This window comes from Rhamphochromis longiceps, linkage group LG7, assembly GCF_057381845.1.
Source record: "Rhamphochromis longiceps isolate RC_006_pf linkage group LG7, R_longiceps_female_GT1.1, whole genome shotgun sequence".
Taxonomy (NCBI): Eukaryota; Metazoa; Chordata; class Actinopteri; order Cichliformes; family Cichlidae; genus Rhamphochromis; species Rhamphochromis longiceps.
In genome coordinates, this window is record NC_140563.1 from 47,347,661 (window position 1) to 47,374,954 (window position 27,294).

General features: G+C 41.4%; 1 protein-coding gene across 2 annotated transcripts in view; it reads right to left on the bottom strand.

Moving 5' to 3' along the window:
- Positions 1 to 10,529: 10,529 nt before the first annotated feature.
- Positions 10,530 to 27,294, bottom strand: part of ass1 (argininosuccinate synthase 1) — a 30,516-nt gene continuing 13,751 nt past the window's right edge. For both annotated transcript variants that reach the window (XM_085413962.1, XM_085413963.1), the window contains exons 10-16: positions 26,626 to 26,716; positions 22,358 to 22,442; positions 20,113 to 20,177; positions 17,641 to 17,772; positions 15,170 to 15,326; positions 10,996 to 11,061; positions 10,530 to 10,903 (exon numbers count right to left, since the gene is read on the bottom strand). In XM_085413962.1, coding sequence (XP_085270088.1) covers positions 10,855 to 10,903; positions 10,996 to 11,061; positions 15,170 to 15,326; positions 17,641 to 17,772; positions 20,113 to 20,177; positions 22,358 to 22,442; positions 26,626 to 26,716 — 645 coding nt within the window. In that variant the 3' untranslated portion in view covers positions 10,530 to 10,854. The remainder of the gene's footprint in view (positions 10,904 to 10,995; positions 11,062 to 15,169; positions 15,327 to 17,640; positions 17,773 to 20,112; positions 20,178 to 22,357; positions 22,443 to 26,625; positions 26,717 to 27,294) is intronic.

Genomic DNA, 27,294 nt, shown 5'->3' on the forward strand with positions numbered 1-27,294 from the left:
CTATAGTAACTATTTATAGAGTGTGTTTCATAGGCAAAAAAAACCCTTAAATAAAACCCTTAATTTATTCTTACTTTAATAAGTGAAGGAGAGGAAGGAGTAATTATGTAAAGTTTAATTACGGAGTGCTTTTCACAGACATGTTACATTTACTGATCATGCATAGCCTTTGAATCTAAACATCAATCCTACTGAAACAAAATGTCTACATCTAAAAATACTTCTTCTGTGTAGTAATACTAACATCACATTACCACAGCAGTAATGGGATTGCATCTTATGATAAAAAAGAAAAGTGTAGTGAATGACTTCATTGCAATTTTCTCACCATGCAAAGCCATTGGGTTGAATATGGTCCCCCGGGGCTGCATGTTCGACACCCCGGTTGTGCAGTTTTAAAATCAGGGGCCAGAATTACTCACAGTGCAACTTAACCACCTACCAGATGGGTGCAAGTTTTTGTCTGTACGAAGCATATGGGGCTCATTATTTTTTAATTCTTTTAAACCTAAAGTCTGCACATCCAAACAATGCTGATTCATGTGCCTTCAGATGGAGGCACAAAAGAATTTACATAACTATTTTTTAACAAATATTCCATATATTAAATGACCTGTGAAAAATGTTGAGCTCACCTTTAAACAGCGTGTAGAAACATGCAGCTGCAAGTATGGGAACTAGTTTTCTAATCACAGATCTTATCTTAGCCTTTAAACCTTGAGCAGTTGTCCCAGGACTTAAACCTTCATATTAAATATTAATGATTAATGATTTACTTACTATGTAATATTATTATCTTTTTCCTGTATAAGCCAGTGTAGGTGTACTTAAACTATGTTTTTTAAGCATGTGTGTGTTGCTTATGGTTTGGGATGAGGTGTAGAGTTGCTGGAAAAAATTGCTCTTACTTTTTTGGTGTTCAACAATATGTCTGTTTGCAGTATTTGCAGTACTGGTTCACCTGTCATAACAGAAAGCATTGGTTTTATTTATTATGGCCATTATAAAGATGCTCAGTGCTTCTCACACAGTACTACTGAATAATGACACTTCTTTACACCTGCAACACACACATGCGACACAAACTGTAAGGTGTGTCTGCACCTGGGTGTGCTCAACAATTCAGTGAAAACAATATGCCATATATGCTTGGTGATTTTTTTCTGTACAGTAGTTTGACAGTTAAGTTTTCCTGCTTTGCAAACTATGTGCTTGAAGTTACTTTCATCCTAGAATCCCACAGAAATACTTCACTGCTAGTAAAATGTATATTTTCTACATTCTAACACTCATTTACATGATCACATAAGTTCATTTTAAAACGAAGGCTGTGCTAACTCTTTATTGCATTTCTTATTCTCCATAGGTGCTGCTGCTTGCTTTTTTTGCTGTTCTGTTGCAGTCTAAACAAAATTTGCTCACGCCACAGGTTTATCTCTCGTTTTAAAATTTAAAAACGAGAATTAAAAAATGTCTTCACAAAATCGAAGCTACTAAATCAAATCAGCATTTTCTCTATTTATGAAAAACAACGTAAAATCCAAAAACTCCTCAATTTATAAGTCGTGTTTATTTATCTGGAAATGTGTGATCAGAAATGATAGAAACTGAAGAAGCTATATATAAAGAATTTGCTAAGTCAATTCAACATTGATTGTTGACTAAAATAAATGAGATATAAAAAAAAGTGCAACATAACAGTCAAATTATAGGAGATCCATCACAAAGACTAAACGAACCTAGTCAGAGACAAAAAGCTAAGTCAGTGCCACAAATGAATTAAAAAAACATAAAACAGGAGCATAATGCTGACTGAAAGAGTATATGAGGACAAACAAAAGAAAATCTGTGGCAGGTAACACGGTGTCTTGAAAGAGAAGATTGACAGATGAATAGGATAAACAGACCAGCTTCTCCCACTAATAGGAGAAACACACTTTTTACCTCCTTGTTTTTACCTCTTTTCCATTTTACTTTGCAGCCCCCTCCTCCCGCCAAGAGCCACTTTGCTTTGATTCAGCTCTGTATCTGTATTTTAAATGACTCAATTACACGGGATCCCGCAGTGAAAATTACGGATGTTTTCCACTATTTCTCTCCACTGGGACACCATGACCCCTCCTCAACTCCAATAACCCTCCCCCCCATCCTCACCCCTTCTCGTCTTTTCTCCATCCCTCTCTCCTGGCCTCTCTCTTCACCTGTCCTATTTTCCTCCTCTCCCACAGTCGCCCATTTTTCTTGATAAACATCCGTTTTGCTGTGTCTAACGGATACTGAGAGGAAATAATAGCTAAATGGTCTTGTTTGTGAGCTCTCTGCACACTGAGCTGACAAAGAGTGTTTTGCAGGTAATTCTTCTGCTGTCACCACAAAACAAGCCGGTGAAAAGAGTTTCATAAGGATGACACGAGGCGCCGTTCAAAGCCAAACACCAGGCATGACAGAAATAAAAGCATATCAGCAGGCAGAGCTGCAGAAATGGACTGAATGTTTTTTTTATTCACCCAAAGCAAAGCAGGGTTGCAATTCTTTTCGGCACTTTAAACCCACAGCTTATGGGGCCCCGAGGCATTTTAAAAGCGGAACCGACCGTTGATGTCCTCGGCTGGTGTTGAATCTACTTTCGAGATAAAACCCTCACCTACTGCTGTGTTGCTCATACTCACTGAGGTGCAAAGTATCACGTAATGCTCAGCCAAGGCATACAGCTGGATCAGCTTTGAGGTGGCAGCACATCCCTGAATACTGCACAGCAAAACAAGTGTTCCTCATTTCATGCATACAAAGGCGCATAGATCTTCCAGGGCTGTCCAAAAAAGGAAAAAAACCCAACTTAGCATGCATAATTTATCACCATCTCACAACTTTTCAAACCTATTTTTCACAACTGGTTGCATGCCTTTCTTTATGGTTTGCAAAACACGTCACATGAGTCTTTTGTACAGCATAGCAGCCCTGTTAGTCTCACACCAAAGCTAAAACACTATGTGTACACTTTGTGGCCACTTTATAAGGTATACCTGTTCAAAGTCTCATTAACGCATAGCATCCAATCAGCTGGTCACGTGGAGGCTCAATGCATTTAGCCATGTATACATGGTCAACACAGCCTGGTGAAGTTCAACCCGAGCATCAGAATCGAGGAGGAAGGTGAGAAAGGCTCCCTATTAAATTCAGATTAAATTCAAAATTCTTATCCTTACACACAAAATCTAGAATTATCAGGTCCCATCATATTTTAAAGACCTCATAGTACCATCTTATTCTACTAGAGCAATTCAGTCTCAGACCGCTGGCTTACTTGTGCTTCTCAGAGTTTTCAAAATGACCTTTAAGATTAGGCTCAAAATGGGTGTTTTTTGATAAAGTTTATACTTAGGGTACAAGACCTGTGTGATGAGTATTGCAAACCCACTTTCTACAGTTTTCTTCCTGTAGAAAGGGTGTTTTTTCCTTCCTACCGTCACCAGTTGCTTGTTCATAATGGGTTGTTTGGTTGTTGGGATCTCTTTCTAATATTGTAGTATCTTTGCCTCACAGGCAGTCAGTTATGAAGAACAGGAAACTGTTTGCCTCAGTTTGGGCAATAGAATATTGCAAAAATGTTGCCAGAGTCTCAATTTCTGCTGCAACATTCGCACAGTAGGACCAGAATTTGGTGTAAACAACATGAAAGGATGGATCCAAAATTTGTTCATCATCAACCTAAACTTTGTTAGTGACCTGATAACTATCTTTACAAATCAACAATATTCTCTTTGAACTAGTTGTTTTTCCAATAGAAAATTGCACTCCTCCACTAAATCAGTCATACTGTACAAAATTTAATTTGCATAAATGAAATGCAATTTGTAACTGTGTTGTGTAATGTAGTGCATTATTTACATGTAGATCATAGGTGTCAAACTCTGGCCCGCGGGCCAAATTTGGCCCGCAGCCTAATTACATTTGGCCCGCGAAGCCATACCAAATTACTATCAGAGCTGGCCTACTGGTATTATACAGCTAATATATATATTGTTTAGTGTTAAGCTTTGCTTGTTCCATATTCAGTTTTTCAGCAAAACGTGTTTGAGTCCATAAGAAAAGATTCATTCTTATATCTGGATGAATAAATATATTTCAATAAATATTAACGTTAGCCCGCGACTTTGTTCCAGTTTTGAATTTTGGCCCACTGTGTATTTGAGTTTGACACCCCTGATGTAGATGATAGCTTCAGGATTTATGATCCATTTTCAAGATTTAGCACAATGTTGTAAAATTACAATAATTTTCTGTCAAATTAGGTTTCAAATGTAAATGTGTCAGCTTTAAAATCTACATGTAAACATGGAGAATACAAGGCACACAAAACGTTTAAGCTAGGTGAGTTGGAAGACATTTATATGGGATGAGAAAGATGTGGTCACTCAGTGCATTTAGTATCAAAGCAATAACAAGAAAGCTAGAGTGAAGTTACCATGTTTAGTAGTCAAGACGCTGTGCAAAAATGACTTAAAATGACTACTGAAGCAGAAAATACTGCAGCAGCTTGAACTATAATTTCAGAGCATATTTGCAAAGTTCAGTAATGAAAGCCAGTTAAACACCCAGCCCAAATAGCCTGCATACCCTGCGGTGTAATTCAGGCACCATCAGAAAACATTGCATTACCATCCATCATAACACACGCCATAACAACCGAATAACCAGCGCCATTAAACATTTACATCATCCAGGGGATTCACTGAGAATGAGGCTACCAGCATCCACCTTGAACCCCTCATCCAGTCACCTCCTCACAGAGTAACAGATCGAAGAACATAAAGAGCGTGTGCCAGCAAACAAACCTCGCCAGCAGACCCCCAGGGAGAGGAGGGGAAGGGAAGCAACACAGGGAGATAAATCTATTGATTTGAGATCAACATGCTGCATTGGCGCTTCCCAGAGGGACCTGCAAAATTGAGGGCATTGTAATGGTGTGTGTGTGTGCGCTTGTGTTTGTCATAACTTTGATAGGTTTGGATTCAGTGAAAGTACGGCAGAAGTTTCAAACCAGTTTCAAAGAATTATCCAAACACAGGAGTTTAAAGGTTTTAAATGAAGTCGGAAAAAACTCATTGTCAAAGCAAAGATGTTACTTTAAGCTATAATGTAGCCAATAAAAGTGTACTGAAGCTCCAAGTAAAGAGAATCACAGTCAGTACGCTCATCTCAGTATTGATCTGTGCGATTAGTGTGCTAAAAAGAAGCAATTTGTGCAAGTTTGCGGAAAAAATCCACAAATTAGTCAAATACTTAAGAAACCTGTAGGTAATATATGATGTGATGTATATTTCTACCCTTAATTACAGATTAAGAAGCATACGTTGACTTAAATTGACAGTGAATGATCAGTGTTTCTATCACTGTTATATTAAACATGACCCTACATGACTGGGAGTTAGTCCAGCTTATCATAAGAAGGGGAAGCAAGAGAGGTTGGCTCAGTTCAGCTGGAACAAAATCCACCACAAAAGGCAACAAACATGTTACAGTTTGTTTGCTTAATCTGTGCAAAGATAAAAGTGCAAAAACCTCAGGCTAGGGTGGATTTTGTTACGTCTGGACAGAGCCAGGCTTAGCTAACTGGCAGATGGTTGTGGCTTTATATTTACCAGACAGAAGTGAGTCTCACTCTCAGCAAGAAGGAAAATAGGCAAAAATCTTTTTAATGTCCTACTATTCTGATCTTTTCAAAGACGGACAATATCCAAAGTTTGTAAAATGCAGGCCAGCGCACTCATCAGTCAGGATTCGGCTACTTGAGCAATTATACCCGGACTTAATCCGGTATTGAAAAAGGTTATCGATTCTTGTTAGGCCCACAGAGCCTGCAGACTCCGGTCAATGTTAGTGAGTAGTTGAGCTACATTTGGTTGTAAGAGGAGACAGGGAAGTCCTCACACTCATTAACCCTTTTAGATGAGCAACATTGAGCAGCGGGCAAAATATTTCTATTTTTCCATCAATATTTCATCACCGACTTAGGACAAACAAAGCCAGGGGCTTTGACCGTAATGGTCCCATCTGTCTATAGATCTTCAGGACATCATGTATGGGTGTCCTTTGACACCAGAAAATAGGCTTTGACATCAAGGTAAAAACACGCACGCACGCACGCACACACACACACACACACACACACACACACAGGAACCGTGGATGTTAGCTAGCCTGGAAGGTTTTATTTTGATGGTTCCTCACAGATGGTCGCCTTGATGTTGCAGCAGGAGATCAAGTTTCAGGAGTATGAATGAAGCGCACATCTGACCCATAAAGACACATCAGTGCTTTCAGACTAGCCTGCATAAGTGGCACTTATACCCAGCACGTGAACCACAGAATTAGATAATTTAGATAATTAATACAACAGGTGTCAGAAACTTTCACTCCCATCTCAGTTTATTCAAAGTATTCAATTTAATGGCCCGTGGTTAAAACAGATACTTCACATCTGTATAGAAAACAATGAGGCGGTTATCCTCATATATGTGCTATTAATACTGTCCTGTTCAATTTGGATCTTCCAGTGAACACAGAAAATATTAATATAAATAATGTATTCATAGTAGCCCAGCAGAATGTTTACTGTGTGCTGCAAATCACTTATTGTTTCTTAGCTGGGAATGACCTCATCATCTTTGCCAAGCCCATAAGCTTTCTACACTAACCTCAGGGGACCAGTCCATTAACCCTTTACCTGCTAAGTAAAGCAGTATTAAGTGAAATGGTAGAGCACAAAAAGCAGCTGCCAGTTTATTCAGATACAAGCGGGTGTTTATTAATCCAGGTAGGTATAAAATATGACGTGATGGTGGTAAGAACAGTGCGTGTATGTGGTGCTCTGGAGGCAGGTGAAGGAACAGACACAGCGGGACAGCCGTCATGCGGCTTCCTGGGCTTGGGTTACACACAAACCATAGTGAACAAGAGCTTCTTTGGCCTGTAATTGGTGGTAATTAACGGTCTTTGGTCATTGTTCCTGTCTTACTGTGCTGAAGCGGACAGGTCAGTGAAAAAAAGGATCGCTCTCTCTCCACACTGACAGGCAGATGAGGAGCGCAGATTGAAGGGGGGGGGGGGACAGCAGACATTCTCGTGCGCTTTGTTCTGTTAATTCCTCAACAAATTAATATCACAATAGATGGGTAAAAACCTGACGATTAACTTAGCTTCCTGCAAATTCAAGAAGCAAACTGCAACATGACAACTTAGAGATAGCGATGGGGAAATATTAAGTCCTGAGAGCAGTTTGCTAAAGCAGTGGTTTGAAGCAGGTAACAAACATACATCCATCCATTCTTAACTGCACGTCCAATTCAGGCATGCAGAGGGGGCCTGGAGCCTATCCCAGCTGACATAGGGCGAGAGGTAGGGTACACTTTGGAGAGATCATGCATTAGCAACACCACCCATCCCTTGTCTTGCACTTAATCACTGTACATTTCAAACATTTGCAGCTGAATTAATACTAGATGGAAGTGAAGTTTGGACTTTCATCCAAAGAGATTTTAGTATTTTGCATAACTGGTCTATAAATTATTAGTAACTTAGAATCCATTTAAAAGTGCTGTCATCTTAGAAAGCTGTACCAAATGGTTAAATAAAGTTAAACTAAACCTTCTTATCATCACCACCTTTGAGTATTTCTTTTCCAGCTTTTGTTGCCGGCGGCCCTCTGCACTTCAGCTCAAGAGGTCGCGGACTGTGATCCGGGACAATAGCCTCCTTTGTACATGTGCTGCGGAAGAGTGACAGGGAGTGGAAGGCTAGTCAACCTGGCCTCCTGAGAAGACACAGTCGCACAGAAGTGTCCATTAGGAGTGTCCATCGGTCCTGTGCTACCGCTGACTTTCATGTCACTCTATTGTCACACAACTCTCCCCTGAGAGGAAGACATAGTGGGTAATGAGGGGTAATTGGTCCAGGGTCAAGGATGATTAATTCCCTTGGTCAGGTGTGGGACAGTTTTCATACCTGCTTGGCCGGACAGGCAGGTAGAAGGGAGGGGGTGGCGGATGGGATATGACATGTGATATGGTAAGTAGACACACACACACACACACACACGTACAGAGTTGTTGATAGAGCAGTATTCACCTAAGTAAAACTTCAATACGCAACCTTGTAATTCTGAAAAGAAATGCATGCAAGCTATTATATCAGTAAAAAAAATTCCACAGGATCATATCTTTCTAGAAACAAAACAGAAAGGTCACCACAATCCTCCCCCTCTCCAACCACTGAAGCCAGATTGAGATTGATAGCTGTCCCCATCCCTCCTGCCACCCCTTCAGCTTGACTGACTAATCTGAATAACTCTCCTTCCATCCCTTCATTCTAACCGGGCAATTTTGGACACTGATTATCTTACAACCTGTGCGCGCACAACAGTAAATGCAGGGACTGGCTGGTAATTGACCAGGCAAAGACTGAGACGCCTGCCGTGTAATTGTGCAGTGGCTGAGTGGCTGCTGCAGGACTGAAAGGGTCCGAGAATTCCTCTTTGCCCATTAGACCTGGCAGGGGGTCTCCTGTGCCTGTGGACCCTAATATGAGGCCCACAGCGTACCCAGCACTTCGATACAGGACTGACATCTCTCAGTGGTGGGAACTAGGGAAGAAGAAGAGAAACAGCTACAGCATAGAATTATTTTTACATCTAACCATAAAAGGAAATTGCAAACACCTAAAACGTAGAAAGAGAAGCCTCTATTATGATGAGGGAGAGTGCTTTCCAATCACAGTGTGTCCACTGTATTTACTTTGAAGGCCTGATGCTCTATGGAAGAAGAGACAACTCCCATCAGAATAGAAATGATTCTTCACAGGGCAGAGGTCATCGCTCAGTGTAGTAACATCTTCCTTTAAGGGTTTTCAAAGCCAATCCAGGGGGGCAAGCATATGCTTAAGGACTGCACATCAAAGACTTTTAAGCTGTTTTTTTTTTTTAACATGAATTTTGCAGTTTTGTTTTCCACAGCTGTTCCACATGTAGGAACCACAAATGGTCCATTTCAGATGTATTCACACATCAGTGCAATCCCACATGACATAGACTTTATAATGAGAAGCCGGTAGGCTGAAGACCAGCTAACATTTGCATTCTCACATGCACTTCTGCTGTGTGATTAATAGAAATGTTCAGGGCTGCAGTGCATCTCTTAAAACGGCTTAGACAGTGTTTGTTTTGCGCCTGTTTAGACCCCAGTGGTTTATACCAGTAATGGTGTTTGAACAGGCTGCAGTTATCCAGGTTAAAAAAGTGAACGAGAAAGTTTAAACTGAAGAGAAATGCTCTTCACTGCTTTGTCATGGTATAACATGAACCTTGGTTTAATGAAATGTAGTGTAGAGGACCTTTTCCTTCAGAGTATCCAGGCTGCGAGGGAGCAAAGGAATGAGGTCAACAAGTCAGTATTTCCTTTAATTTGTCGACCTCCAAAATGTTGTCACAATACAACATCGACATCTTAAGCACTTAGTATCTGCTGCCACATTTCAGTTGATTCAGAAAAGCCGCTGTAACAATAACCCGCCACATTAGCATACACATATTTTACTCGTGTTTTCAGCAGTACAGTTGTAGTTTTGTTCCCTAATGCCTTAATCTCCACATTAAAGCTAATTTTATAGATTTCCTTCCTAATCTTGTTAATTCCCGTTCAAGTCTTCCTGTTGAGCGACACTGCACCACGTTCACCTATTCACAGATCTTTAAATAGTCATCCAAAAGAGCGTACCCATTTTTCATCCATTTTCTCCTTTTTATCCAGTTGAAGGTTGCAGGGGAGCCTGTCCCAGCTATCACATGGCAAGAGGCAGGGTACACCCTGGACAGGTCGGCAATCTGTCGCAGGGATAACACACAGAGCCAGACAACCGTTTCCATTCACACCTACAGTCAATTTAGAATCACCAATTAACCTAACCACATGCATGTCTGTGTGGATTGCGGGAGGAAGCTGGTTTAGCTGCAGAGAACCCACACATGCACAAGGGGAACCTGCAAACTCCACGTAGTAAGGCCCCAGATTAGATTTGATCTCAGGAGCTTCTTTCTATTAGGCAACAGTGCTAACCAATGTACCACCTTCCAATTTAAAAAAAAGAAAAGAAAAAAAGCTGTAAGTGAACCTTACAATACCCCCTCCTGCCTCTGTCGTGTAAGCGTGGGGACGCCATGCTTGGCGAATATACATATGTATCGCGTCCAATTGGTTTTCCTTCCATCTGACTTGTGCCATTTGAGCTCAGAAATGACCTCATTGCTTCCACTTCAGTGTCTATCACTGAACCATTATGCTCACTTCTGCAGCGCTCCCCTTACATCTGCATATTGTAAAATATGACACGGCTTCCTCGGGGCACCGAGTGTGGCCCCAAGACTTAAACAGGCATGCATTAAAACTAAAAAACAAATACACAGTCTGCCAAAGACATAAATGACTTGTGCTTTTTATAATGAAACACCAAAAAGTGGAAGAGAAACAAAGAAAAAGGAAATTTCACCCCTTTTTATTTGAATACAAACAGTTCATGGTATTAAAATAATGATGCCAAGAATAGAAAATTCCAGGGAACCAAATACTAAGAAATACATATCAAGAGTTTATCCACAGTTCATATTTTGGAGTGAGCCAATCCTGCTGTTACGTGCTTTCAACTATGAAAATGATGTGCTTCCTATTGTGCTAATACAACCAACACTACATAATAAGGCATAAGGTAGATACTAGAGGCACAAAGACTAAAATTTGTTGGTTTGTAATATGTCATGGAGAGAGAAAACAAGAAAAGAAGGTGTTGTTCCACAACTGACACCAACTACTGCTTGGTGCTGGACAAACCCTGCAAGCGGTGGTGTTCCCTTAACCTGTGGCAGAAAAATATACAAAGAAGGATGAAGCATAGGTGTGAGCTGGCTTTAATAAACAGTCACTCTTTGGTTTTAAGGCGAACGCTAACCTGACGGCATTAATCCTGATGAATCCAGAGGCATCACACGGGTCGTAGTCTCCCTGCACGTCCATGCTGAAACAAAAAGAAGTCAGAAAAGAAGCAGGTGAGCCAACAGGGAGCAATCTTCAAATCTGGGATCAGTTAAGGAGGGACCAAACACTGAAGGCAAACGTTAGAGGACAGTGGGGTAACAAACTGATTGAAGTGTTTGCCGTCACTGGCGTGAACATAAAGAGAGACAGAGCCTCATCAACCGCTGGGATAACTGGATCATTGATAATCTTTTGAAACAGTGTCCCAATTGATTTTCCTCTGAATGCTCTTTAGTTGCTTGCGCATCAACACAGCAGAATGAAAACACGCTCACGCATACAAGAACACAAAAGACGCACATAACCCATTTACAAACAATCCCATCATATCAACTGTGAGCTAAGTGTTGAGATGATTTTGTAATCTGCTGTCTGTCTTCCAGTTTATCCACTTCTTGTGAAAAAGTAGTAAATCTATAACTTGCGGCGGTGCGTTGTCCCATGTTGTCGAGGCTGCTTGTTGTGTAGTCATCTCTTCTTACTGTGTCTCACAAAGAGTGCCCGTGTGCTGTGTAATTACAGCAGTTTCTACCTGCAGTGTTTAATACACTCCCTTACTGAGTCCTCTCCTTCTATGACACCCCCAACTCCCGGTGTACAGCTTGCACTCATTCTTCAAAAGCACTTAGCAAAAGAGGAAATTGCCAACAAATGATAGGATAAACACTATAAAAAGAAAGGCCGACAACTAAATCATCAACTCTCAATACAAGGCTCCCTGCCCAGCACCTGAACACCATTATGAGTGAGTGGCCACAAAGAATACAGCACTTTGTGCCTGTGTGTCTGCAAGCATGTGATTGTGTATTCCTTTAAGAAACCCTGCAGTCTAATTGAGAGCGGAGACTGCTGAGAGCGAGGAGGGTGACATTTCTGTCTCAGATGGGTGCGGCGAAGGGCTGTATTACCACTGTGTTAATGACGCCGTTTACTGTTGCCTGTGGAGAGCCAACAGGATGTCAGCGGGGGTTTCATGCCTAATCTGGTCTCTATGTGTGTGTGTGTGTGTGTGATTTTGACAGGTTTTCATGTAGTGGCAAATAAGTGAGAGTGTGTGTGTATGAGATTGCTGCTTCCAGGTGTATCGCTGTCAGGTACGTCCATCTGTCAGTGGCAACGAAGAAGTAATTCACAATAAGCTTGTCATCTAATACATAAGTAAGTACTCGTTTGTATATCAATGACATATTACATCTATAAAAATGTGTTGTTAAGTAGTTTTACATGTTTTGTAGAAACTGGAAAACATTCCAACAAGTCTGGCATGGCCACTTTGTTAGGAACGCTCGGTTAATTGCTTTTAAAGCAAAATCTAATCAGCCAATATTATGACAGCAAGTCAACGCGATTAGGCATGTAGACATGGTCAAGGCATCAAAATTGGACAGGAGAAGACTGGAAAAACATTGCCTGATCTGACGAGTCTCGATTTGTGTTGTAGCATTCAGATGGCATGGTCTGAATTTCACGTAAATAACATGAAAGCATGGATCCATCCTGCCTTGTATCAATAGTTCAGCCTGTTGGTGTGTTTGATATTTTCTTAGCACACTTTGGGGCCTGCCTGAGTATTGTTTCTGACCACGTCCATCCCTTTAGGACCACTGTGTGCCTGTCCTTTGATCGCTCCTTCCAGCAGGATGGTTTCTTGAACATGACAATGAGTTCACTGTACTCAAATGGTCTGCACAATCCAGTAGAGCACTTTTTGGATGTGCTGGAACAGGATATCATCTCATCATGGATGTAAAGCTGACAAATCTGCATCGACTGTGTGAAGCTGTCATGTCGATTCGGACCAAAACCTCTGAGGAGTATGTTTTCAGCACCTTGCTGAATCTGTGCCATAAAAGATTAAGGCAAAGGGGGTCCAACCCAGTGCTGCAATACTTACTAAAGTAGCCGATGAGTGTGTATTAACACTTATTTTTAGGGGATTTTATGCATTTTATTGTACAATAGAAAGCACTTAAGAAAGTTCTGGTTCACTGCATTTTCTCGAAATAGATCAAGTTTTCATTCAGTTTGTTTTATCCATTGTTCTCAATTAAAGAATAATCCAATAAAGTTTCTTCTAAAGTGCCAATAGACAACTTCCCCCCTGCACCCTAACCCGCTGCCTCCATTTTAAAGCCCCTTTTGTATTAGGCTGTTAGGCTTTGTTGCTAACTGATTTAGTAGATATAATTCCAGCTGAAACTTCTGAACCTTCCCAAGTCCTGGAGCTCTTTTCATTGAGCAAATCCCCTTCTAAGTTTCACTCTTGGTTTTAGCTTCTGTCACTATCCCTTTTTGCTCCTTTTCTTTTATTGGGTAGCTTTCACAGCTACTCTGGTTATACTGGTGTCCCACCATCTCAGCTACCTGGAGAAAGCTATCGATAACTACAGAAAAAATAAAAGCGTATTCCTGTTTCAGGTGTATCACTGAGTTTTTATTTTCTTACTTTGAGGCAAAATTACATACCGAAAGCAAAAGCTCACCAGGAGCACCTCTGAAATAAAATAGTGTCTTTATTCTATATATGCACATTCTGTATCTCAAACACAGATCTTATAAAATGCAGTGAGATCTATGATCTTTAAAAAATTGCAATGTATGACATGTTTTCCTCATTGTTGTTAAATGTTAATGCTAACACTAGTTTCAGAAACTGAGCACTGGTGCGGCACAAATAGAAGAGGCCAGAAGATGAACAAAATCAATTTTGTAACTATTACGACTATTTTCTTTATAACTTCATCATCTTACTTAAGACTTTAGTAAGAACCCAAACATTTGTTGGTTTCACGTTGCCACATATAAAGAATTTCATACTTTTCTTTGTTGTATACGATCAACAAAGAAAAGTATATATGAAACTGAATATCTTTTTGCTTTTAACTGCTGAAAGGCACCTGAGAGTCGGCTTGGTCTCGTAAATTCAAGCATTTATTCTCAGGTTTAGCATGTAGGGCGACAGGTCTGTAGTCACAGGCGTGTGTTTTCCTGAAAAGACAACACCTTATCAAGAAAAACCTGCTCTCCGTGGGTAAGAAATAAAGCCAGTGTGTCAGTGTGAGTGACTAAATTTGAGACTAATGTGAGAGTTTTTTGGGGGGCTGATGTTTCTAAAGAGCCCCTTTATGTGGAACCACTGGCCCATCTGTCAGTGGCCCCGAGGACTTTGCGATGGTGCAACACAACACTGAGTCACACAGACGTATCATCCCTGCTGAGAAATGTGACTTTATAAAATGAAGCCTCGTATCAAAACACAAGCGTTCATCAACTAAAACCATACAGCAAATTGTCTGTTTAAAGGAATGAGGAGTTATAATTTATCTAAAACGAGTTGAAAGTTTAGCAAAAACTGAATATTAGTAAAAAAAAACTAAACTGAAACAAGCCAGTATGGGTTACTAAAGCTGGCTGCGTGCCTGGTCTGAGTACAGTATAATCTCTGTTTATCTCCCCCTCTCTCACAGGACAAAATGTACACTCACCGTATTGATTTTTTTCTCCTTTTTTTTAAACTGGCTGTTTCGCTTGCCAAACCAGTCTAAGGAACTGAATGGCTGACTGTGTGAGGCATGTTTTTAGTGTCTCTCTTTCTGACCTGCTTAACTAGCATGACATGCTGGTGCTTTCCTCTTAAAAGCCGAGTGAAATCACCTCTCTCGTCTGGCTGAAAACACCATTAGCTCTCTGACTTTAGGGTACAACTGGTGTGTGTGTGACTGACGTGGAGATGGAGAGACATATGGAGGAGGTTTTCACTTTGGTCAGTGCTGAGCCTGCCCAGAGGGCATTAGGGGTCACCCTCCTGAACAAACCCACTGTTACCACAGCTAAGAGGCCGGGGCGGAGGGGGGGTGTTGAGGTCTGCCCTGCAGGAACTGAGTCTGACACTTCTCTGATGTCTTTGTGAGGCAGGGTCAGTTAAGTATGCTGATGTGGAGATCATCAGAGAGCTTTGTCAAAGTGACCTAATAACAGGCCGACTGGTGAACATGTGGATGCACCAGAGCAGCACCACACGCAGCTGTCACTTCTGTCTTACAACCACACACACATATGCACTTTTTTGTATTTCATCCTCTGCTTACCTGACTAGCTCCTCGTTGTACAGGGACTTGGGTGACTCTCGTCCCAGGATGTAGACCTGACCCTTCAAGACAGACAGCTGCACTTTGCCCTCCACGTTCTCCTGGGACTTGGCGATGCAGTGTCGCACAAAATTACACTCTGGACTGTACCAGAAACCTGTAATGCAAGGGTTGGTTTAGGAGTTGTTTTTATTATAGTCCAGGCAGATGGAGAGATAAGACAAAACCAGGGCTGAAAAACAAGAAACAAAAAAAAAACCTGCAGTTCCTCGAATGACCACTTGAGGCATCCACACAAAAATGAGTCAATCCCCATCAAAGATCCCATATTTAGAGAATAATTAAACATGTGTACAGCCTATTTATAAGTAGTTCATAGATAATATTTTAATAACTTGCCAGTATTAATGGTAACAAGGCTTAAAATGATGCATTATAGATGCCCATCCACATATAAAGCAGTGATATATTGCTGTCACTTTACAGCTGCCAGCTGGTCATGATTGGTTATTCAAGGTCACCCTGTAGCTTAGTTAGCACGTCAGCAGTACGTTTCACTTCTATCAGTCATCACTTTAAACAGTCCCTTCAAAAATGGGAAAAGGTTTAATCAGGACCCGCCTGCTTCACATCACTAACGGTTCCCTCTCCTTCTAGTGTCTTTCTATGTGGATGCTTTGAATGACAGGTGGATGCAGACCATCTGCTAAGCTTCACCTCTGCTAAATGGAGTCAGTGGACCCTTAGATTATCTTTGAAGTGTTTTAATGGAAGGATTTTCAACTTTGTGAACTTTATTTGTAAGCTAATTGGAACCAACTACAAGATATCAGGGTTTATGTGAGGCACTCGCATAGTGAACGGATGCACCTTGCAAACTAAGCTTAGTTAGCGTTAGCTGGTTATTTAGCTTTTCATCCATAATAAATGAAGTTCAAGGCTTCATATTAGTTCCAAAATAACCACTGAATATCATCATGGTTGCCATGTCCACCTGTTTTGTGGACACTATAGAAAAAGAAACTATTGTACTCTTAAGATCTTACCTGTTGCTTACACGACTGTGGAAAAGTGCTTGTGTTGCTGACTTTTGTATTGCTCACACAGCCCAAGATCTACATAAGTGCTATAATAAAACCTGGAAGCTTTTGACTTTTTGTTTCTTATTTACTTTAATGCAGTGTTAAAAATCCATCTTCACAGTTCACCTGCAAATGGTTTTTCAAAGACACTTGGGAGGCACGTTGGTCTAAACAAGTTGTTTTTCTGGGGACTTTAGTCGTCACTGTTGCTTCTTTGTTTTCATGTAAAGCCAAACACCTGGAATCAGGACACCTTGTAATGGATACGTTTGGGCACATGAATAACAATTTAACATCTAAACTGCTTAAAATCTTTCCACTGTATTTTCCTTATTTATTGAATACAAGTACGGATGGCCACACAGATCTGACTGTTCGCTCTTTTATGAGATACAATTCTTTCTCTGCTCTGGTCTCGTTTCTGTCTCAGGTAAAGATCCTTTCCCCCTTTCTTTTCTCCAATTTTGATGAGCTGGATCATCAGTCACTAAGACAGATGGGCGAGGGACACGTCTATATATGTTCAGAGGTCAGTCACACCCCACTCAGCAGGGGTCCTTCTCTCACCAGAGGCTGACCTCCACCTCATCATCTGGCCATGTTCAAAGACAATCATTCCTTTCTTTTTTGATCTTCGTGTTAGCTGCTTCTAGATGCCAGCATGGCTCTGTTAAGTGGTTGTTTGAGAAGATTACACGAATTATTATTTTAAATCGTCAATCAAAGAAATCCGTCATTTTGGTCTTTTGCTTTCAAAAGTGATGTGAAAGTGATGCTTTAAGATTTGGGCTTTCTTTAAACCTCTGCAAGCGGATTTAGATTCATTTTAATCAACTAAGCATTTATTTGACCGCTAATCAGTCGTTTAGTGTCAAATGTGTCTTCTCCTATAAAACACTGTTTAGGTAAATATTGCAAAAAAACAGATGCTGAACAGGTGGATTGTTAACATAAGCCCCACTACCAGCCGTCTGCTATCTGCAGAGTTATTAATGATTTAAACCCACAATGGGTTTAATCTCTGCCCTCCTCCTCAAAGTATCACCTTTGTGTGTGTGTGTGTGTGTGTGTGTGTGTGTGTGTGTGTGTGTGTGTGTGTGTGTGTGTGTGTGTGTGTTTCCTGCCTCTGGAGGGTATAACTGAAGCAACCTAGTAGTCAGTCTGTAATGGCACTGATCCTATTATGTGGATGAAGGTGAAGAGTGAGCAGAAGGGAGGATTAGGACACCTGAGCCGAGAAAAGCTCGACACACACGTGTAAACACACTGAACACACAGCAGTGTACGGATGCACTGAGCGTGTTTGCTTCTTTCTTGCAGGAACTGCACAGGAGAAAAACAGAATAAGAGGAAACAACATAATTAAGATGAGATATTTTGGGCACTCACCATTGTACACAAGTTCAGAGAACTTGATACCAAGCCCCTGTTTGATCCTCCGCACCTCTTTGTCCATGGTAAAGGTCTCAATGTCTAAGTGGGCCTTCAACAGAACTGTACCTCCTGGGGTTTCATATATCCCTAAACAAACCAAAGCAAAAATCAACAAAACAAAGTCAAACTTGCACAAAAGACTTCAGCTGGGTTTTAGATGAGAGTGCTGGCACCTTTACAAGCCTGACTGCTCATGAATATCATATTTTTAGAGGCACTGGGATAGTGCACATAATTACTTCCAAGGCATAATCTTCACAGGCCAGTCATAGCAACATAAACTACAAGGTCTGTTCATTTGAACTAACTGCAGCCAAACAACTACATCAGCCGTCTGACAGACAGGCCTTCACAGTGCTCACAAAACATGGATCAGCCTGTGACAGGTTAGGAGGCCCCTGTCAGCCCGGAGTCTGGACCACGGCTCTGACTACCCTGCAATTTACCCCCTCTGGACAGGGAGGGAGAAAAGATGAGGTAGATGACAGGAGAACTGAAGCTGTCACTTAAATGTCAGGTAAAATCCGAATCTGTACAAGCCTAAAGACCGCTGATCTGAGAAGCATTTATTTTGTGCTCGCAGGTAAAAAAACAAAGCATTAGTGACGCCGCTAATTGTCTAAAGCCTCAAAAAGGCTGCCGCAAGAGCGGCTTGTGGCTTTTTGGAGATCCTGGGCCACGGAGGGCACGTAAAGACATTTCCATTCTAGGCTCGATCAGATAAATGAGTTAAAACTGCCCCTGAACAAAACTCGGCTTAAGTGCTCCAAAAACAGAACTAGCTTCACGGAGAGTAGGAAACAATGAAACGCTATCTGGTTAAGCCCCAACAGTGGCAGTTTAGTTAGGCTTAAAGAAAGAAAATCCAGTGGCTTTGAGGTTTATACAGTCAGTGCAGGTATGCTAACCATGGCTGCAGGCCTGCAGGGGTTCAGGACAGGAATTTATTCTTTTTAAGCTGATCCTCTTTGACCCTTCAGGCAAACTGTTAGCTGAGCATAAACAGGTAGCGCAAGCAAGCGAATAAAGCTAAATATCTTCTAGATCAGGGGTGACCTCCTCAACATGTCCTGAAGTTCACCAGAGGCTTGGTAACAAACTAATCATTTGATTCAGGTGTGTTGACCCAGGGTGATATCTAAAACCTGCAGGACACCGGCCCTCGAGGCCTGGAGTTGTCCACCCCTGTTCTAGATCAAGATGAGCTGGTTAATTATTGGTGGGACTCTTTAGATGAAGACATTAAAAAAAAAAGACTTTTATAAGTATTTTTAGAGCCAGCATCTTGATGTCTGACAGCAGTTTTTGACGAGGCAGCCCGCTCATCAAAAGATGAGGCCATTTCCGACTGCTTTTTGCTGAGGCCATCATGGGTGCACTGGTCAGAGGTCTGACAGTGTTTTGACAGGAGGGAAATGTTAGTCTGGCACACAGGCTGCTGAATGCTTTGTAGCACAGTGACAAGATTCTTGACAAACCATTTCAATCCTTGCCGCCTCCCTGACCCCACACAAATAAATATGACCCAACACAAATGACATGTCCCCGTTCAATTCCTCCCATCTTCTATTGTGCTAACACGAGTGCCGTTTCCGAGGACAGCAACGTGAACACTTGATGGTAGTTATTCAACCACTCGGGCACCTCTTGCTCCACCTCTTCCTATTGCTTCAGTGTAGGAAACAGCTTTGATCTTTTGTTCAGTCGAGGGGAGAGAAAAGTGGGCTTCCCATTTTCCAATTTCTACCTGCCAAGTGGCGCCACAGCCACAGTTTGTTGGCCAGTCAATTTGCCAATCATAGCACATAGTGTCGGGGAGGAAGAGGACAGTTTGTGTAAGCGTGTCTCGCAAGGCCAGGGCTGCTCGCTGGCCCTGTATATTTGCTGTGGTAATACATGTAGAGACCTAACAAAGAAGCTTTTCAAGTTGCCTGCTGATGCCGAAGATAAAGAGACAAAAAAACCATCCTAGAGCGATGTGTGCGCAGATACGTGATCGACTGTGCATTTGTGTGTATCCACTGGAGCGTGTGCACCTTTCCTCTTCACGGTGTGTGTTTTCTGTATGTGTGCATGCATAAGTGAATGGAAGCAACTTTGGAGTCTATGATTCCAGGTGAACCACAGGAAAAACATTTCTCTTAAGAAGCGTGCTCGCCACCCGGCCCACTTTTATGGAAGTAGAACAGCAGAGGTGACACTTGAAGCATTCATGTAAAATAACTGCAAATTGGATGAAAGCTCTGGATGTTGAAAGGAAGGCTTTCAGTGCATGTAAAATTAAAATACTATGAGGCAGTTCAGAGTAAGTGCAAATATATGCACCTTACTGCATTTACAGTGGATATTATTGCTCAAGTAAGTCAGGAATGGTGAATCTGGCACAAAAAAAGAGACAAAGAAGAACAAAACATTTTTAAGTCTTACCTCGGGACTTCATGCCGATGAAACGGTTCTCAACAATGTCTATCCGGCCCACTCCGTGTTTTCCCCTAAGAGATAAAGACAAGACTGTTGGATAAACTCCTAAATTATTTAGATCATCAAAAAGGAAGAAGTGCTCCGCCAATTCCCTAATTTGTTGACCTTGAAATTCCCTTCTATTCAATCTGTGTGACATTTTGGGCCACACTGCAGAAAACAGGTGGAAATTGTTGATTGAAAATGTGTGTTACACTTTTTTGCCTATAAAAGTCCACGAATAACACGCTCAGCCAGCTGCTATGCATTCCTTAACAATGGCCACGGGCGGCCAGCATGTTTCTCCAGCTCAAATATATTTGTGCAAACTATATATTTTAACATGTTTGAATAATATCAACACTTAGCAATAAATCAGAAATAAAAATATTTTGAAATATTTTGAAATATTTTACATTTTTACCTGCCCGAGTCACCTCATACATTTTAGCTGGAGTTCATCTGTAGTGAATACAGCCTGTCGTTTGTTCACCTCAGCTTGTATTGTACCAGGTGTCCACGCCTGTTTACTCTGAATGAGGCTGTAAAACAGTGAATCCCACTTCTCTCTGATGACAGCAATGCTGAGGTGAGTTTTTGAAGTTATGCTGAACTTTTCTATCAGTGAGCGCTGCCATTAGCTGCTGTTAGAGAAACTTTCTTTTAAGTGGCTCACACACTTAGTGAACAAACTCTGATATGATGTGAGAATGCAACCAAGCTATTTGTCAGAAGGAAAGGGCGATTTTTAAAATACTCGAGCCTAACATTACCTGGAAGTCTCCAGTCCGAGGGTTGCATGTCGGATCTGCAATAACTAACTATGGCGGTACCAGTAATAAATAAGCATGTTTACCCACATTTTCTTTTGTTAGACCCCTGACTTGAGTTCAGGAGTCTTGGCTGAGGCTGAAGGTGACGAGAAAGAGAATGAGGGAGGAGAGAGAGCAATGATGACTGAGGCAGATGAAAGAGAGGAGGCGGAGAAAGAGATAATAAGAAACAGATAATGAAATGTAGAAATATTAAATGGTCATACATAGTTTAAAAGACCTACTCATGATCTTTAAATTAACACTTGACACTTAGGTGTTTTTAATTGTTATCAGATTTCCCTTTTCCTTCGAAATTCTCCAAAATCTGGAACATTCCAGTGGAATCCTATTAGAGGACAGAGGGCTAATAGAGCTCCAGAAACCAGGGTTGTGTCTGGCACAATGTCCGCCTGCTGTGACTTTATCAGAATTATACTACAAATGTGGAGGCATAAAACATTTAAATAACACATAAATGTTTATTTTACCTGAAGTTAAACTCTTTTATTTAGAGATCGATAAATTACTACAAGTGATTCTTGAAGACCCTTTGGCTCGCAGCTACTTAATACTGAATGAACAGCTTCTACAGCAACTACAGGAAAATGACACCTGAATGTGGCCCATACAGCTATTGTTTTGGGGTGCTTGTGTCAAAGAGCAGTAAGAATTCAAATAAACCCAAAATATCTTGGGTAGATACACACCAATCATGCAATCATAGGAATGCATCATCAACATCATTGCACAAGTTTAATAAAAGCACACACCTGTAGCATCTGGCTACAGATTAGGGGCACTGTTCGCACAATGATGCATTTGCTTGGTAGAGCATGTCCTCCACTGATCAGAGACGTGGTTTGCTGAACCCCAGAGTTGCCCCTGATGTATTAATCAGAGTGTGTGTGTGTGTGTGTGTGTGTGTGTGTGTGTGTGTGTGTGTGTGTGTGTGTGTGTGTGTCATCTTAAAAATCTTTTGTAATAAGAAAACAATCTGAGTGCTTAAACTCAATAGAAATGTGCTGCATTAGTCTGAAGGTCTGAAGTTAAGAATTAATGAAAAAAAGTGTGTGTAAAATAAAAATCACAGGAAACACCTTGAAACCCAAAAGCAGCAGAGGAAAACAGTTTGTTCTGTGGTGTCGCCTGGTTCACCTTCAGTATTTCTCATTTACGCTGACAGTTGGAAAGCAGAGAGAGGAAACAAGGCTGGAAGAGAAACGCAGGAGGGAAAACTGGTGGAAGTTGATCCCAGGGCCAGCAGCGACAGACATCATTCTAGAGGTGGTAAACTTAACCACTGCTCCACCTCTGGGGACACGATCCTGATAGAGAGGCTTACTTACAGGCGTACACAGAAGGTGCGTGTTGTTTTGAAGCCACAGAAAAATGCTTACCCAATCTCATTGAGGTAAGAGAAGACATCCAGTGCTGTGTTTTTGGAAATACCATCGTTCATATTGGTCACCTTGACAGGAACACCTGCAGGAATAAAATACTGATTTAGAAAAAAAGATTTTTTTTAACACCAACATAGAAACAGAATCATAAATAGTAACTAAAATAGCTTTGATGCAGGCCGTTATCCATCCTCTACATCATGCTTTCTTACATCTGAGATTCAAACAGAACAAAATTGTATCTATAGGCTGATATCCAAGTTCTCTGTTTTTCTGATACAACAAAGAACAACTACAGCAAAGCAGGCAGCTGATAAATTAATGTAACGCTCAAAAACACAAGAAACACATCAAAGAATCAAAGAGTTATAAAGTTTACTTTCACAGTCTAGTTTAAAAAAAATGTTTTGGACAAATGGCTTAAAAAACAAATTATTAATTTTCACTGAACAGATATAAAAACAAAAAAAAACAAAGGAGAGTTTATCAAATCTGCTGACAAGCGCTTATTATCTCAGCCAGTCAAATAAATAGTCTCCAGCTAAAAGTGAAAGCCATTACAAAAGGAGATGGAGAGAAGGGCTAATAAATTCAAAGGCCCGTCTCATATGAAAGCTGTGAAATTGTGGGCTGGCTTTACCTAATTCAATTACACACACAGCTTTGTTACCCATACTCTCTTCAGCTCAGAGGTTTTTTTCCTTCTCACTTCTTGTGTGTGTTTTGCGCATGTGCTGGAAGCTAAAGCACCTGCACTCATCTTCCTATTGCTCTTTAGACGCCCACGATCTCTCCGCACACTTAACCCAAGTGCGCATCAATCACTGTCATAGACCTGCTTATTCGTGGCCTTTGATAAAGCAACGCAGGCCAAAGGTGGAGGTGGAAGGAGGGGGGGTATATATCCTTTTTAAGACTACGCAAGGAGGAAGCAGGACGAAATCCGCTGCGCTGTCCATCCCGTGGCCTACACACACTTGAGCGTGCTTGCAGTTGTCAGTCAAACAGCTTTGAAGAGAAGAGCAGCACTTCTCTGCTTTTCAGCTAGCGTTTGCTAAGCTCTAATGGGACTGACATGTGAGGGACTTGGCTAATTTTTTTAGACAAGGGCTTTGTTGACAGCCCATTCTCATATCGCGGGAATCATGGTGGCTCCCATGGAAGACGAAGAAGAAGAAGAAGAAGGGGAAGAAGAAAAAAAGAGTGAAAGCAGGAGAGGGCAGTGTGTTTTTTAAAAACCTCTCCTAGATATTTAATAATTAGATTAAAAGTTTAAATAAATTAGCTGAGCGTCTGAACGTGGGAGTGCAGGGGTCGGCTCTTTTCGTCCTTGCGCTGTTCTGGGTTCTATCATTTACCGAGGGGGTATTTTTCCACTCATGATCCCCTTTCTTCAGTTTCTTTTCTTTTTTTGTGGCCTAACAGTGCAGACAATGGGAGCGCAGACACAGTTGTAGGAAAAATTACTGCTTTACATTTTTCCTCTGTGTCTCTTTTTCCTCCTTACCTCTTTGGCAAGAAAGGAGGGAGGGATGATTTTTTTTTTCCACTTAAAAAAAGGGGAGAGAATTGGGGGAACGGAGCGTTTGACGGGGGTAGAAAGGTTCCTGTCGTTAAATATTCTTTTTTAATCAGTGAGAAAACGTTGGTGAGAAAGGCAGGGATGAAAAGGTGGGAGGGGGAATGAAATGAAACATTCTTGTGCTGATCTTGTGCTCAGAGGGAGGAGTAGGCTTGGGCCTTTGTGTGGACAACTAAAACAGCTTTTGTCATAGAGCGCTCAATAAAAGGCACAGAGAATATGTGTGAAAATGGAGCACAGGCATGCAAAGGGCCCGCGAAACCAGACCGGGCTTTTACTAGAGCATCGCTGTTTTACAAAAGCATCTCCAGATAACCGACGCCGAGCAACTTGTTTCGGAGTTAAACATTTCTTTGGGGGAAACTGGTAAAGAGAGATCGGGGTATCCATTTTCGTTGCGGATCCACTGAAAGGCATTTTCATTTGCTCTTTAAAATTTCCTGCTAAACTTTTGAACTTCCCTTAAATTACCCTTATAGCTTATAGCTCGTAAAGCTGCCCACTAAGTCTGTTCAATCAGAGGCGCTAGTGTCTCCTCAGCCTATTGATGTTGCCGTAGTTCAACCTCCACCGAGGAACCACGATGAAGGGACATCTGTGCCATTTGCCCCAGGCTTGGATGCGTCTTGCAGTTTTCTTTTTGCACAAACATGTGACACTTTCTACTACTCACCCTGAGCCTCGTAGCAATATATCTAATGAGCGTTCCCCTGGCCCCTCAGGGCTCAATGTATTAGCTGGAGTTAATGCTTCCGGCCTGTGTGTGTGCCCCCGGGTCAAACATGGCAGATTGGGACCAAGTAATGCTGTGAGGGGTTAGGGATAAGACTGGGTGGTCAGAAATGGTGATAAAGTGCAGCTGAGTCAGCCTCAGATCTGTAGCCCTACAGCTGTAACCATCAGTGTTAAGTAACAAGATGAGGTACGGCCTGCAGTGGACAGTGAGCGATAGTGGACGCGACCTCTTAACGATGATTAACAGAAGCTCCGAAATGTTTACATTTAACACATTTTTTGAATGTTTATGCATGACGTGCAACAGAATGTCTCCAGGTTTGATGGAGCAACACAAAGTAAGGCAGAGGCCAAAGAAATGACACTAAAAACACTGCGTGATTATCCTCCATATAATTCACCTCCTTCTTAGAGGTCACCACAGTGGCTCATCCGTCACACCAACCCTGTGCAGGTCCTCCATCACCACATCCATTCTTCAATTATTCATCAAATACATGGCAACAGGTCAATTGAATTGTCTGTTTTCAATTCGCATGATAAAGGTTTCACCTCCGAAGTATCACAAAAATCGAGCCTTCACTGTCCTTCAGTCATCTTGAACTTTTAGTTCACTCTTTAATCTTCTCCTCCCTCGATTACTCTTACTCGCTCTTGATGTGCATCTCTCAGTCCTCCTTAGCCAGTCTCCGTTTAGTGCTGAACGCATATTCTCACACATTACAGACCTTCTTTCTTCCCTTCACTGGTTCCCAGTGAAATTTATTAACATATGAAGCTCTACATGGACAGGCCCCTGTTTCTTTTATTAGAGCTACTGAGACATCATCGCTTCAGCAGACTTCTCAAATGGCTGAATCAAGGTCTCCTAACTGTTCCACCCTCTTACTTTAGAGTCAGAGGCGAGACTGCTTTTGAGACTGCGGTGCTCAAACTTTGGAAAAGCCTCCTTCAGCCTGTCAGGCCGGCCAAATCTGTGATTTGCTTTAAACGGCTGCTGAAAACTAATTTTTACAGGTTATCTTTCCCTTAATCTTTTTCTCTTTACTCTGGACCATCGTTTACATCTGTTTGTGTGTATGTTGGAATGAATATGTGACTCCATGTTTAATTATTTGTCTGTATCTTGGAACATGTATACGTATCTTTAATGTGTAGCTTTCATTCAAACTGTGAAAGACTTTTTACTCTGTGTTTTGGAAAGTTCTATACAAACTCCTCCATCATATACATGAACAGTACTGTGTAAAGGGCTTGCACCTTCCCTGATTTCTTTATATTTTGCAACAAAACTGTGGGAAAAGGTGCAGCAATTTATTAAAAGATGTGCAAACAGAAACAGTATAAAAAGTACATGCTTCTTCTTCTTCTACACTTCTTATTAGGCAAGCTTTCTTGTAATGTATTCAAATAGTCTTCAGGAATAGTTCTCTGGGCTTCTTTAAGGACATTTAAAGCTCTTCTGTGTGTTGATCCTACGCCATCTCTGTCAAACTGTTATTTTGGGCATTTTTCAAAGATTCAGCAAAAGAAATTACAGCAAATTATGTGTTTTGCCACCGCGTGGTAGTAACAAAGCACCCAAATATACCATTTAAAACAGTTTCTTTGCTAAGCTGTCTGTTATTGTAGACAATACAGGTGTCTTTTTTAAGCTTGAATGACTCACTGATCATTGGCTTAACAAAAAGCGGTGTTCTGAAAATGGGCAGATACAAGGGCGGAGCTGAAAATGAGTGAAAAAGCAGTCAAAGAAAAACTTTGAAAGAGCTTTAAAAAAAAAAACCTGGAGACCTATTACTGAAAACTTTCAAAAATGAAACAGAATAAAAGCAAAAAGAAACGATGGGTGGCTTAAAACCTTTGCACAGTACTGCAAAAACAGGTAAAAGACAGATGCAGACTGATGGAGGGATCAACAGGTGACACATGTGGCGAGCCCACAAACCTTTTTTGAACTCTATCTCCAGCACATCTTGGACATTTGGAGAGTCTTCTGGGTTCTTGGTCATCAGGTACAGGTCAGCCGGTGCACGACTCTGAAAAACACACAAAGGCACACACTCACTCTCTCCATTTCACACACTTCACTCCCTGAGAGGAATAACTCAGACCTCTTGAGACCTCATCAAAAAGAAAAAAGAAGAAAAAAACAGTATTAAGAGACTGTTGTGTGAGGACACGGCGGGCAGAAGAACAGAGGGAATGATGCGTGAAAAAGAAGAGACCTGAAAACGACATCAGGACTTTAGTGAAGACAAAAAAAAAAAAGGGGGAAAAAAATCAATGTTCCATTTTTCTCCTCTATTTGGTTTCATTTTCCCCATGTGGCCCTGCACCACAGGGGAAGGCGAGGAAAAGCAGAACACAGCGAGAAAGAGTGGGAAAGGGCACGAGAATGAAATTACTCACATCCTAAAGAACAGTGTATACCTGACAAGTGAAAAACACAATAAAACCCCACTGATGCTACGACAGCACCGATCTGAGCAGCAGCTCTGCCCGTCTGAGAGAATCTGCCGACTCTATCGTGTTTCTGCCATTCTCTCACTCTTCTCTAATCTTCCAGTTTTCCACTTGTGATTTTCTGAGTGACGTTTCCCCTTCTGCTTTATTT